Source organism: Oncorhynchus masou, chromosome 5 (genome assembly GCF_036934945.1).
Source record: "Oncorhynchus masou masou isolate Uvic2021 chromosome 5, UVic_Omas_1.1, whole genome shotgun sequence".
Lineage (NCBI taxonomy): Eukaryota > Metazoa > Chordata > Actinopteri > Salmoniformes > Salmonidae > Oncorhynchus > Oncorhynchus masou.
Window position 1 is genome coordinate 21,038,541 of NC_088216.1, and position 15,321 is coordinate 21,053,861.

General features: G+C 43.9%; 1 protein-coding gene and 1 pseudogene across 1 annotated transcript; both read left to right on the plus strand.

Moving 5' to 3' along the window:
• Positions 1 to 771: 771 nt before the first annotated feature.
• On the plus strand, positions 772 to 2,126 carry LOC135526372 (calcium homeostasis modulator protein 1-like; annotated as a pseudogene).
• A 6,817-nt stretch (positions 2,127 to 8,943) lies between these two features.
• Positions 8,944 to 15,321, plus strand: LOC135536742 (RING finger protein 122-like). Its single transcript, XM_064962996.1, has 7 exons — positions 8,944 to 9,143; positions 9,769 to 10,183; positions 11,898 to 12,055; positions 12,835 to 12,877; positions 13,109 to 13,150; positions 13,396 to 13,478; positions 13,772 to 15,321. Exons 3-7 carry the CDS (start codon positions 11,952 to 11,954, stop codon positions 13,890 to 13,892), a joined length of 393 nt encoding a protein of 130 aa, XP_064819068.1. The 5' UTR covers positions 8,944 to 9,143; positions 9,769 to 10,183; positions 11,898 to 11,951; the 3' UTR covers positions 13,893 to 15,321.

The following is a 15,321-nucleotide window of genomic DNA, read 5'->3' on the forward strand; positions in this document are numbered from 1 at the left end:
TAGCTGATGGCAGATGACGTGACCTTGCCTTTGCGTTCTACCATTCCACATCCCCATAGACTGTTCTTGAAGGGTTGAGTGAGCATCAGAATCAACAATATTCCAAAAGTACCTGGAGAACTATTTGCCATACATTTTCAGCCTTATCATCATTTGAGCTCATTGAACTTAAACTTGATTTAATCAAAGACTGCCTACGAGAAAGAGGAGAGTTTGGCAACGCTGGAGTGTATCAAGAGAAGTTGAAGAAATATTTGTGATCGTCCATTTGTTGCCTTGTCATCATTTGAGATGATTTCACCACCTGCATACTTGGAAGAGGAGAAAAGCCTATTGTGGCGTAAGTAGGCCTTTTTTTTCAGTTACTTAGATGATTGATTTCTGACTGTCTATTTTGTTAAGTCTTTTTCAGGCACTCAAACCATTGATGTTTCATTATAAAGCAGTGGGAGATTGATTCAATTGTTTAGTCAGTACTAATTGTAAACAACATCTTCATTTACTTCTTTGTCTACATTTTATGAGTTGCAAATGTACACAGACACAGGGCTACAAGATTTCTCCTACATCAAATGACTGAGTGCTTTTCACATTTTGGGCCCGGTCACATGTTTTGTTGTTGTTGAATTCAAACATTTGCCTCCGTGTTTTCCCACCGATTTGAATACTTCAGAGGCAGCACTATCAAATTGCTTTCAAACAACTGGATCCATCTTTTTTCTATAGATCTCAATACATTTAAAAAAAGGCGCCACCAGCAGACAATTCAGGATGGATAAGTTCCGTATGATGTTCTAGTTCCTCCGATCCAACCAAGAGTCCTTTATGAATGGCATCTGTGGTATCATGGCCCTAACTAGCGCCCAGCTCTACTCAGCCTTCGAGTTTAGCTGCCCTTGTATCCCGGAGTACAACTATGCCTACGGGATTGGACTACTGGTTATCCCACCGATATGGTTCTTCCTACTAGGGTTCGTGTTGAATAACAATGTTTCGATGTTAACTGAGGAGTGGAAAAGACCGACAGGGAAGAGGGTGAAGGATCCGACGATCCTTCGTTACATGTTTGTTTCGATCACGCAGCGGTCCTTGATCGCGCCCATGGTGTGGATATCTGTGACTCTTATGGACAGGAAGAGCTTCCTGTGTGCGTTCAGCATCAACTTGGACATTCGTCAGTTTGGGAATTCTACCCTCATTGAGGGAATGACGGAAGTGGAAATTGTTAAATTGTTAGCGAAGATTCCATGCAAGAATATCTTCGATCAGCCCGAGGTGATATCGAGAGAAGCGGCATCGAGATATGTCAAGTGTATATCCCAGGTAAGTTGTCGTTGGTAGTTTCCATATTCACCTAGTTCACATTTAGGTGCAGACAATCTCTTTCAAAATAACTGTTGTGTTAAATCCATTGTACATCAGTTGTCCAACCTAAGTGTAAACCGGGCCATTGGTTCAAAGTAAGTTAGTTGTAGTGGTAAAGCAAGGTCTTTGTTTACGTATCATCATCACGTGTTTCCCTGTAGGCGTTTGGCTGGGTATTCCTGCTGCTGATGACCTTAGCAGCCTTCATGATACGAGCCATCCGACCCTGCTTCACCCAAGCTCCCTTCCTCAAGACCAAATACTGGTCTCACTACGTCGGCATCGAACGCAAGCTCTTCGACGAGACGTGCAAGGAGCACGCCAAGACCTTCGCTAAGGTCTGCATCCAGCAGTACTTCGAGAGCATCAGCGGCGACATGCGCAGCTTCTACAAGCACCGGTCAAGCAAAGACCAGAGCGATGACGATGATGATGATGACAAGAAGAAGAACGACGAGGACAAGCTTCTCGGGATCCACGACCAGGACGATATGAATAAAGTTCTGTGGAATTGGCACACGTGTAAGCCGCCTCTGGCACTGAGGAAAGAACATCCGGATGGAGAATCACATGAAGGGCTCATACCAAATGGAGACGTCCATGGAGTCAGTGGAGGACCAAATAAATATGCTAAAAGTCACGGTCCTGATTTGCCTAAGAAGGAATGGGCGGTATACTACAGCAAAGTTTGAACATTTCAAAAGAGGAAAAAGCACCATTCACTGTAGCATGGGATATTAAGCACTGATTGACTATTTAGACTGATAAGACTGTGGTTTAAAGATAGAATTGAAGTCCTTTTTGTGGTGTGATTATTTATCGTAATTCATATTTTGATGGAGGGCTTAGTTGGAAATGTTTCCTGGCATCCATCATCAAACACTCCCACATTGGCACTTTTGTTGTTCCTTGGTTTCAGGATGGTTAACTGTATTATTTGTTAGAGTACCCAAAGGGGGAACCTTACTTGAGTTGTTGTACATGATGTGTCAGATATGTCATGAGGATGTACAGTCTGTGTGTTGTTATTACTGCTATGTGTAGACTTTTGAAAAAATCTTTATCAATTAAACCAAACATCAAATGGCTCCTTGTAGAATCAACATACATTCATAACTTTTTTATTCATCCTAGCTTACATAAAAAGCATAATTCTGAGATCAACCCCCCCAAAAAAAATGTGTTTAAGATTTAATTTAGTTTTCCTACCAGGAAATACAGTAGAAGTCAGAAGTTTACATATACCTTAGCCAAATACATTTAAACTCAGTTTTTCACAATTCCTGACATTTAATCTGAGTAAAGATTCCTTGTCTTAGGTCAGTTATGATCACCACTTTATTTTAAGAATGTGACATGTCAGAATAATAGTAGAGAGAATGATTTATTTCAGCTTTTATTTATTTCATCACATTCCTAGTGGGTCAGAAGTTTACATACACTCAATTAGTATTTGATAGCATTGCCTTTAAATTGTTTAACTTGGGTCAAACGTTTTGGGTAGCCTTCTACAAGCTTCCCACAATAAGTTGGGTGAATTTTGTCCCATTCCTCCTGACAGAGCTGGTGTAACTGAGTCAGGTTTGTAGGTCTCCTTGCTCGAACACACTTTTTCAGTTCTGCCCACAAATTTTCTATAGGATTGAGGTCAGGGCTTTGTGATGGCCACTCCAATACCTTGACTTTGTTAATAATAATAATATATCCCATTTAGCAGACGCTTTTGTCCAAAGCGACTTACAAGTCGGCTGGGGCCACTAATTTTACATATGGGTGGCCCTAGCGGGAATCGAACCCACGACGCTTGGCGTTGCAAGCGCTGCAAGCGCCATGCTCTACCGACTGAGCCACACAGGACCCTTAAGCCATTTTGCCAAAACTTTGGAAGTATGCTTCGGATCAATGTCCATTTCGAAGACCCATTTGCGACCAAGCTTTAACTCCCTGACTGATGTCTTGAGATGTTGCCTCAATATATCCACATAATTTTCCCCCTCATGATGCCATCCATTTTGTGAAGTACACCAGTCCCTCCTGCAGCAAAGCACCGCCACAACATGATGCTGCCACTGTTGGGATGGTGTTCTTCGGCTTGCAAGCCTTCCCCTTTTTCCTCCAAACATAACGATGGTCATTATGGCCAAACAGCTCCATTTTTGTTTCATCAGACCAGAGGACATTTCTCCAAAAAGTACGATCTTCGTCCCCATGTGCAGTTGTAAACCGTAGTCTGGCTTTTTGATGGCGGTTTTGGAGCAGTGGCTTCTTTCTTGCAGACCGGCCTTTCAGGTTATGTTGGTATAGGACTCGTTTTACTGTGGATATAGATACTTTTGTACCTGTTTCCTCCAGCATCGTCACAAGGTCCTTTGCTGTTGTTCTGGGATTGATTTGCACTTTTCGCACCAAAGTACATTCATCTCTAGGAGACAGAACGCGTCTCCTTCCTGAGCGTTATGACGGCTGTGTGGTCCCATGGTGTTTATACTTGCGTACTATTGTTTGTACAGATGAACGTGGTACCTTCAGGTGTTTGGAAATTGCTCCCAAGGATGAACCAGATTTGTGGTGGTCCAGAATTTCTTTTCTGAGGTCTTGGCTGAATTCTTTTGATTTTCCCATGATGTCAAGCAAATATGCATTGAGTTTGAAGGTAGACCTTGAAATACATCCACAGGTACACCTCCAATTGACTCAAATGATGACAATTAGCCTATCAGAAGCTTCTAAAGCTATGACATCATTTTCTGGAATTTTCCAAGCTGTTTAAAGGCACAGTCAACTTAGTGTATGTAAACTTATGACCCACTGGAATTGTGATACAGTGAATTGTAAGTGAAATAGTTTGTCTGTAACAATAGTTGGAAAAATGACTTGTGTCATGCACAAAGTAGATGTCCTAACCGACTTGACAAAACTATAGTTTGCTAACAAGACATTTGTGGAGTGGTTGAAAAACGAGTTTTAATGACTCCAACATAAGTGTATGTTAACTTCTGACTTCAATTGTATGAATGCAACATTGGTGTGATCAACTTGGCTATGAGAGGTTCCACGACAAAGATATTGTAATTCCAAATCCAATGAGACGTCGAGCCAGAATTATCCTGTTGGGTGCGTCTCATGCTTGTGGAATCAACTTTTGTCTTCCTTAAAAGCATTGTTGTTTCTTTGCTAAACCCTTTGTAGAATACCAAACAAAGAGTGTGAAGGTGAACGGAAAGGCTCTGGAGCAACGAACCGCCCTTGCTGTCTCTACCTGGCTGGTTCCCCTCTCTCCACTGGGATTCTCTGCCTCTAACCCTATTACAGGGGCTGAGTCACTGGCTTACTGGTGCTCTTTTATGCCGTCCCTAGGAGGGGTGCGTCACTTGAGTGGGTTGAGTCACTGACGTGATCTTCCTGTCTGGGTTGGGTTGTGCCGTGGCGGAGATCTTTGTGGGCTATACTCGGCCTTGTCTCAAAATGGCAAGTTGGTGGTAGAAGATATCCCTCTAGTGGTGTGGGGGCTGTGCTTTGGAAAAGTGGGTGGGGTTATATCCTTCCTGTTTGGCCCTGTCCGGGGGTATCATCGGATGGGGCCACAGTGTCTCCTGACCCCTCCTGTCTCAGCCTCCAGTATTTATGCTGCAGTAGTTTATGTGTCGGGGGGATAGGGTCAGTTTGTTATATCTGGAGTACTTCTCCTGTCTTATCCGGTGTCCTGTGTGAATTTAAGTATGCTCTCTCTAATTCTCTCTTTCTCTCTTTCTTTCTCTCTCTCGGAGGACCTGAGCCCTAGGACCATGCCTCAGGACTACCAGTCCACCTGGCCGTGCTGTTGCTCCAGTTTCAACTGTTCTGCCTGCAGCTATGGAACCCTGACCTATTCACCGGACGTGCTACCTGTCCCAGACCTGCTGTTTTCAACTCTCTGGAGACAGCAGGAGCGGTAGAGATACTCTTAATGATCGGCTATGAAAAGCCTACTGACATTTACTCCTGAGGTGCTGACTTGCTGCACCCTCGACAACTACTGTGATTATTATTATTTGACCATGCTGGTCATTTATGAACATTTGAACATCTTGGCCATGTTCTGTTATAATCTCCACCCGACACAGCCAGAAGAGGACTGGCCACCCCTCATAGCCTGGTTCCTCTCTAGGTTTCTTCCTAGGTTTTGGCTTTTCTAGGGAGTTTTTCCTAGCCACCCTGCTTCTGCACCTGCATTGCTTGCTGTTTGGGGTTTTAGGCTGGGTTTCTGTACAGCACTTTGAGATATCAGCTGATGTAAGAAGGGCTATATAAATACATTTGATTTGATTTGATTTTGATCAGAATGCCCTGAATGCTGGCTTAAAAGCTACCATGAGTAGTACGGTTTGTATTAGTGGCATTTTGCAAACAATCAATGATTTAAACTTCCTTTCATACTCTAATGCTGACCCATAGTGTTAGATTGTTGTTCTGGAATGTTCTTTGACACACTCAAAATTAACTTTTATTGATTGTCACAATTCTGTAAAAAACAGAATTTACAAATTGAAGAACATCTGTCAACTGTAACCCAGATACTAAAACATCAGCATACTGTGTGTAATTCCATATGGTATTTACAGTTGTGACTCAATTAAGAATTCCAATCCATCTCTCAACCATGACAAGTGTCCTCATGACATGATTATCCATCTCACTCAGTCATTGCATGTAAACGGGACACACATACACACACACATACACACACACACACACACACACACACACACACACACACACACACACACACACACACACACACACACACACACACACACACACACACACACACACACACACACACACACACACACACACACACACACACACACACACACACACACACACACACACACACTTTTGTCAATCAATGTTTACTTCACTTTAACTGTCACAAAGCTTGTAAAATAACATTTCTTAAAATGCCATTTATTTAATTACATATGCATGGCAATAGATGACATTTATCCTCATATATCAGTGAGTTGTTGACGGTTTGACATAATACTGCTCTCCTATAGCATACCACTAGAGGGTAGAAAAACTACAAATACCAAATCTAACCACCCAAAGCTGCTTGTCAACACCATTGAGGTACAAAAGAATGGTCAACACCCTGCTCATTTTTAAATCACAGGACACCAGATACAAGCATTTTGCTGCACCTACAATAACATCTGCTAAACACGTGTAGTTGACCAATGAAATTTGATTTGAGGATGTTAATGGAGCCTTGGACATCCTTATAAATCAAAAATGTCCATATCGACTGAACATCTTCATCTTGTTTTGTACTACACTCTCGTGGAAGCGTTGAACAGAGTAGCTGATTTGGTTCTGGGAGCAGAGATTCATCTTGGACCGACAGACAATACAGCTGTGCTGGATAATGATGATGTCATAATTATAGGATGATGAGAATGTAATGAATCCCCCGGATCCCGCGGAAGCCTCTACTTCCTCATGATAGCAGCTCGTCCCAGATCAGTTTGGGCTGTATAGCCAACTGGTATGACCATAGGGCTTAGCTATAGAGCAGATCTGGGAACAGGGTATCCTCCCACACACTGGTCATTTTCATTAGTAAGAAAACAACAGTTTCTCATTAGATAGGTTCAGGGAGTCACTCCCTCCCTGGTATGCTATGGGAGAGCAGGGTATCGTCAGACAGGGCCACAGTGTTCCCCGATGTACGGGGGAGTTAGGGTCAGTCTGTCCTATCTGGTGTATTTCTCCTGTCTTATCTGGTGTCCTGTGTGATCTTAAGTATGCTTCCTTGAATTCTCCCATCTTTCTCTCTCTCTCCTTCTCTCTCTCTCTCTCTCTCTCTCTCTCTCTCTCTCTCTCTCTTCCTCACCCTTCCCAGAGGACCTGAGCCCTAGGACCAGACCATGCCTCAGCACTACTTGGCCTGAGGATCTTGGCTGTCCCCTCCCTAGTCCACCTGGTCATGTTGCTGATCCATTTTCTGCTGTTCTGCCTGAGGCTATGGAACTCTGACCTGTTCAGCGGACATGATACCTTATCTTGGATCTTCTGTTTTGACCCCCTCTCTCTCTCTATACTGCACCTGCTATCTCGACCTCTGAATGCTCAGATATGAAGAGCCAACTGACATTTACTCTTGAGATGTTGACCTGTTGCACCCTCTATAACCATTGTGAATATAATTTGACGATGCTGGTCATCTATTAAACTTTTACATCATCTTGAAGAACAATCTGGCTATAATGGCCATGTACTCTTATAATCTCCACCTGGCACAGCCAGAAGAAGAGTGGTCACCACTCAGAACCTGGTTTCCCTCAAGGTTCCTGCCTTTCTAGTGAGTTTTTCCTAGCCACCGGGCTTCTACAGCTGCATTGCTTGCTCTTTGGGGTTTTAAGCTGAGTTTCTGTAAAATCACTTTGTGACATCTGCTGATGTAAGAATGGTTTTCTAGTAAAAAAATATGACAGAAAAACACATGTTTTTGGAACACTGCATGTGATCACGTTTTCACGTGTAGTTTCATGTTGTCATATGTTAACACATTAACTTCACATAAGATCACATGATAACATGAAAACGTGTTTTTGGAATACCTCACATGTGAAATGAATCTGTTTTTTCCCCCATAAGGGCTGTTTTAGTCTATTTTCTTCCGTTTGGTGCCAAATGAACATGGCCCAGGAACCTTCACATGTGAAATTAATTTGTTTTCTTCCCCCATAAGGGCTGTTTTAGTCTGTTTTCTTCTGTTTGGTGCCTAATGAACATGGCCCAGGGAACCAGGGTGCCAGGAAAGCATATATCCTCCTTCCTAGCTCCCGACCCTACAGCCCAAAACCTGCAGCTGTCGTCTCCGAGGCCTGCTGGCCTGCTGGTCTGGCAGGACTGACGTGTGGGGGTGGAAGGATGGATGTCTCTGGCCATCTTTCACTCTCTAGTATTTGTCTTTCTTTCTGCTTTCTCTTGATCTCCCTTTCTCTGTATTTCCCTCTCTCCCTCCCTGCTCCTGTCTCTCTACCAACATGATAGCAACATGTTTATATATAGACTATAGATCAAGAGAAACAAAACTGGAAAATAATCAGGGCTTTGACTGATAGAGCTAGCTTCCCAATCCCCCTATATGGGTTGGCTGTGGTAGCCATGTTGGTTTTGTTGCCCAATGATAGTTTTGTTGTTTTGAGTAAAAGGGCTGGCTGCTGGCCTTTCCCTCACCCTGCCTGGCTTTGCATTGCTGGGTTGCAACGTACATATGGGATGTTGTTTGGTTGTCTGAACAGCAGCAGTGCACATGTCACTGACTGGGCCCTCCCTGTCTTTCCTGCAAGACTCCAACACACACAGAGGGAGAAACTCACAACCCTCACACCATATCCAGTCGTCTCATTCGTCTATGTCTAAACCCCTCTGCCTACCCTCCTGCCTATGCCTGTTTTCATCTCTCCCAGGGAGAGAGAGAGAGACAGGGATTGGAGGACGGAGGGAGAGGGGGAGGGTCCAAAGGAGAGGGAGGGGGGGAGGGAAACGAGAGTTGCGAGGCAAAGGACTGGTCACATGACCAACAGCCAGAGCTCTGTTTACAAACCAAAGAGAGCGAGAGAGAGAGAGACCCTTGTATTGAATTGAGAGAGGCAGAGGCAGAGGCAGAAATATAGGAACAGCAGCAGCAATAGCAGAAGCAGCAGAGGAGGATCGAGGGAGATTTCTAGACCACCATTATGGATTGAGACGAAGAGGGAACCCTGCCACCATGACCAGGCCAGCTGGAGGTGGGAGACTGTCTTTATCTCAACATTTTCCCCTATCGAAGCAGCAGATGGTTAGAGGGCGAGTAGGAACTTCCCCCTCCTAAATACACACACAGACACGTACACACACACAGACACGTACACACGAGCAAAATACCCCAGCTAGAAGACTGTTCTTTGTGTTTTGGGGGAATCATGTTTTTCCTGCTGTGAAGAGTACGCTCTACCCCCCTAGTAGATCAGAGCCCTGAAGGAGTAGAGGAAGAGGAGGAGAAGAGAGGGCAGACAGAGGGGATAAGGCTTGTGAAAATCCCTCTGTTCAGAAAGATTTGGAGGGGGACAAAGCAGGGACTAATACCTCCCACACTGGAATAAGAGCAGGGACTCTGTCGTTTGGAATGGTTTTCTGTCACTGTGATGAACTGGATAGTTGTTAACCGGATTGCAATTTATGGGGCTGTTTTTCTCCTGAATGCAAGTTGTTTTGATTGGGAGGAAAGGAAATGTGTGTTGTGTTGATTGGGAGGAAAGGAAATGTGTGTTGTTTTGCTCAGTGTCGAGAGCAGATTTCACCACTTCAACAGTGGACATTGACATGAGGTAAGAGCCATGTGACTAAACTGATTTCTTCGTCTCTCTCTGACAGTCATCACTTGGACGTCAATGTCGAGAGAGGAGAAGGAGCACACACGAGGACTGCAGCACTCCCAATCCCACATCTCCCAATCCTAACCCTCGGGAGCTAATCCAGATTTGGGAATGTCACGCATGGATTGCTGAGTGGACAAAACCGCACAGCCAGATTCTGCACAATCTTCTTCTCGGAATTCTGATCATCTTCATGGTTTTGTTTTTTGACGATCCACCACGACCTCAAACTACCCCATCGACTCGTTTGTCTTCTTTTAGCCCCAGTTTAGAGACTGATTTTGGGCTTCCGGGCGTCGGGGTAACCTGGTAGTTTGGCCCTCACACAGGTCCAGCCTTCTCCTGACAGGGCCTGGATTTACTGCTGCAGTCCTGGGAGTCAGATTTCATGCAACCATTCCAATGGTGTAACGGTGAGTGTTTTCCCCCAACCTTCTGCCAAGTCAATGTAACGCAGTCTGTAGCTTACACAGCCTGTGTGTTCCACTATAACTCTCCCCCTCTCTTCAGCTCTTTACTTACTGCTAACAGGGCTTCTGTAATTGATATGCTTGAGAAATGACGAAATTGAATGTGGGTTCAGTTGGGTTTTGTCGAAAGGGTGAAACGGCACTCAAAATAATTAAATTTTCCAGGGTGATGTTAAGTTAGTTATATATACCGTGGGGCAAAAAAGTATTTAGTCAGCCACCAATTGTGCAAGTTCTCCCACTCCCACAAAAATATGAGAGGCCTGTAATTTTCATCATAGGTACACTTCAACTATGACAGACAAAATGAGAAAAAAAATCCAGAAAATCACATTGTAGGATTTTTAATGAATTTATTTCCAAATTATGGTGGAAAATAGGTATTTGGTCAACTACAAACAAGCAAGATTTCTGGCTCTCACAGACCTGTAACTTCTGACTAAATACTTTTTTTGCCCCACTGTATATAGGCTACATAGCAACCATCATGTAACTGTAACTAACGGTACGACTCGAGGTTGTTTAGCTATTCAATACCTAGCCGGTCTCTGCATATGGTCCATTCTACATCTGAGAAAATAAACTGTCTATGTAACCATGTTTCAATTCTAAGACCCCCTACTCCCATTCCCTTTACCCCAATGTCAAATGAATGACCCCACCCCCCCACTGGGCTCAAGCTGTACCCGTTCTATCACTCCAAATTAAGTGACACGGTCATGGCCGTTAAAACAGACTGGCAAAGAGAGGGGGGTGAGGGGGCATCTCGTCCGTGGTGAGGCAAATTCACAAGAACAGAACACATGGGGCATATGGGTGGAAGTGATGCTTCCTGGTTACCATTGTCTTGCCAAATGGTGCCTTAGTCCCTAGAGTGTTTTGTGTCTGTTCATGAAAAGGCTAGCTAAAGCCCCCAACCAACCCCCACCCATGACACACACACACAACCCACAGGCCAGCCACCTAGTCTGTGAAGGGGAGTCTGTGGAACAGATGGCCCACCGACGGAAATGGAGCCACCGTACTCCATGTTGGTTTAGTTCACTGCCAATTACGTGCCTCGGCTCCAGTCAGAGCAGAGCAATACAGAGCAGTACGGGTGGGATGGGAGCCAAATACCAGGCAGTCACTTCCCCCTCCCTCCCCACCAAATATTGACCTTGTCATTTGGATTGTCAATACAAGGTTTACTAGGCTTTCTAACATGAAGCCCTAGATAGTAAAACACATGTCGGTGGCTCTTGTGTCCTACATGGAGGGTATAATGGAGATGTCTAAGGGAGGAATACCATACAATAAGCAACGCAGTTATAACGAGAGCCCTATATTTAGACTGAAATATATTAGTCCATATCTAAATATGTCTCTAGTTATAACACCTACGTGAGAAGTGAACCAGCGAGAGATTCTGCGTTCCATTTTAGTGTCTCTCCTGTTTTAAAAGGTGTGTAAACAAGAAGCTGTGAGCCGTTTGAATGTGGGGGATATGTCCCCGGCTCCTCTGTTTTGAGAGGGGAAAACATATTAGTATTTACAACACTTTCATTATGTGGTAAGTGAGGTAAGCTGGGACATGTTTTCGTTCATGTCCCTCTATTGTTTTGACAACCTCTTTCATGACAACAAGCTGTGTGCAAATATATATTTTTCTTCTCAGGATGCCTGTGGTTTAGGTCTCCAGCACTTTGAGAAGTACTGTGGACTTAGCAAGATGGATACCACTTACCACCTGCCACTCAATGTCTACGTGATAGTGCTGGGCATCGGCCTGTTCGTTTTCATGCTCAGCCTCATCTTCTGCTGCTACCTCTTCAGGTATGTAGGGTTATCACTAGCTGGAACAACCACAAAGTGATGAACCCTGCCTATTTCTACAATTTAACATCTGAATTTAAACCTAACATTAACCATACTGCTAAACTTATGCCTAACCCTAACCTTAAATTAAGACCGAACAGCTCCTTTTTGTGCTCAATAATTTTTACGATATAGTGAATTTTGACTTTGTGGCTTGGAAACCATAGGGGGAAGGACCCAAACAAAGATGGCTGCTGGCTGGTTGCCATTGCAATCAGGATATTAACATGTAGACTTATCCACATGGAGGCTTCACTTACTATGCTTCAAGAGCATAATTATTATGAATTATGTATTATATCATAGGCCTATGATATTATTTATATACAGTATCAGTCAAAAGTTAGGACACACCTACTCGTTCCAGGGTTTTTCTTTATTTTTACTATTTTCTACATTGTAGAATAATAGTGAAGACATCAAAACTATGAAATAACACATTACATGATTCCATGTAACCAAGAAAGTGTTAAACAAACCAAAATATATTTTATATGTGAGATTCGTCAAAGTAGCCACCCTTTGCGTTGATGACAGACATTTTAAAGTGATGCCAAATTGTGTACTACGTCATCCATTTCATGTACGTTATCCCCCACCCAAATAAGAAATGTTATGAATTCCAATTCACACAATATGTTTCAAATTTGTAAATCAAATCAAAGTTTATTTGTCAACTTAAGTGCTTCCCGGACTCCATCTTTAAACACGGCCCTTTTGTATTGGTCTCTTTGTAGGTTGAAACAGCAAGGGACGAGGGAGCAGTTCAGCTACAACGAGGTAGGCCTATCTCTACACGAGCACATGTAGCACAAGGGTCTGACCAGGGTTCAACTACTACTACAGTATTTCACACTGTTGTCGTCAGCGTGCGTTGAAACAACGCCCACTACTCTTTATAGTTAACCTTCCATTACGTCAACCTTGGATTTGTACCAATACCTGTGTGTGTGTCAAGTAGCTTATAGCTCCCTCTAACATATGTACAAACTGCTCTTTTGTTCTCAATAGGTGGTTCTTAAAGGGGCAGGCAAGAAGCTGAGCCTTCTAGGAGTAAGTCGTGTTATTCTGTGTGACGTTTTTATTTCAATATGCAGATCGTTTGGAAAATAATGTAACATTTTCTGACCCATTTCCGTGTGGTTCGTGTTGGCGATGCCTTTCATTTAACCTGGTGTTGAGTGTTTGAACTCAGATGATGTATTTAACTTCGTGCTAAGGGCGGGTTGACTCGATCATTGTTCTTGTAAATGTGACCACACACACACTAACACAATTTTTTCTTCTTGCCCTTAAAGCAAACGTGTGCAGTATGTTTGGAAGAGTTTCGGACCAGAGATGAGCTCGCCGTGTGTCCGTGTTCACACGCATTTCACAAGAAGTGAGTTAACCGTCAGGCTCACCTTGTAGACAGAGCTTACAAAATGTCAACACGTCTGTGGTCATAATGACGTTCAAGAGGCAGCTGAAACTAACATGATTACATCCTAAATCCTTCTGGTCCCCCCTTTCCTTGAAGTTAACATCCTTGTCAGATCAATGATTAGCTCTTGGAAAAAAGGAAAAGAAAAAGAAATGAAGAACAGACAGAATAAATGAAGGATGCATCTCTATAATATTTGAACAGGTTATGCACTTTGAGGAAAATCGGTCTATTTTGTGTGTCCCATCCAGGTGCCTGCTGAAGTGGCTGGAGATCCGTAGCGTGTGCCCCATGTGTAATAAGCCCATCCTCAGGCTTCACCCAGACCCCACACAGGGAACTGAGGGGCCCCAGGACCCAGAGGAGGTGTGAAGGACCCTCAGGGGCCACCACGACCGCCATACGCACCTGTACGCATTTACATGGAATTGATGGTCATTTTATGGACATCACACAGAGTCGATTGTATTCTTAAAGTGGCTTCCATGGTGTTAGTCTTTGACTGAGCATTAATCAATATGGCTGGGGTTTGGGTACTGTATATGGATGTTGATTACACCCGTCCAGGCCTTTCAGATCATCAAGAAAGTCAACGATGACCGAGGGGGCAGGGCGCAAGAGTGTGTTTCAGGATCGGGCCCTACTAGTTTAGCAATGGAACCTGAAAACAAAATGATAACTCTAACCTTGAGGGATGTGGCGTTTGGAATTTGGCCATACTAGCATGCCAATGGGGCTTCACACAAGAAATGAAGTATAGGGTGGGGGATCGGGTGCAGCAGGTCAGTTTGGGATTGGGCCCTCCTAGCTTAGCAGTGGAGCTTCATAAAGCTGCTGTCTAGCCTCCCCCTTTAGATCAGTGAGAATGAGTAAAGGCTATACGGACACTCCTGACCCAAATATTCATTTTTTAGCAGGGTACTAATGGTATCTCCAGTGAGAATGAGAGGAAAGTGACATAGGAACGGGAGCCACTTTAGAATAGAGTTCTCCCCATCATTGGACGATGCCTGGTACAACACTGCCAGAAACAGCCAATCACAAACGACACGTCAGGCATTCTGAGAAGGTCATTGGTCGAGTATCAGGATGGATGTAAATGGATACCTCTCATACCTCAGGGGTGTTACAATACAAGCCAGCACAAACATGCCATTCAATACCATGTGCCACACACAGAACATGTCCAATACTGCCAACTCCAACCGAGGTCAACACGATACTGAGGTCGTCAAAACATTTGTCACGTTCCAGGCCGACGACATTGCAGTCGTGCCACACGTAGCAAATGGTTCTGCGCCACATCATAGACTGCGCAGTCGTATGCGGTTAGCTGATATGTGAAACACTTATCCAGGCGTGGAGATCTGGCAAGCGACTGCAATGTCGTCAGTCTGGAACGCAGCCATTGAGATCTGGCAAGCGACTGCAATGTCGGTCTGGAACGCAGCCAAATGCTGGAATCACAAAACCAGTCCCAATACCAACATCACAGCAGCTCTCTGATGTACAGAACTATATATCCAGGATTGTCTGAAATGGCACCCTATTCCTTACACAGTGCACTACCTTTGACCAAAACCCTATGCAGGCCCTGGTCAAAAGTAGTGTACTATATGGGGAATAGGGTGCCATTTCTGACACAAACCAGGTCCATAACCTCGAAGACTGATAGACAGCTAGTCTTGCCTGTATGTATGTATGTATGTATGTATGTATGTATGTATGTAAGTAACGTTGTGACCCCCCATCTTGTAATTTTGTATCGTTTGTCGCTTTTAAATAAAATATGTATCCTCTC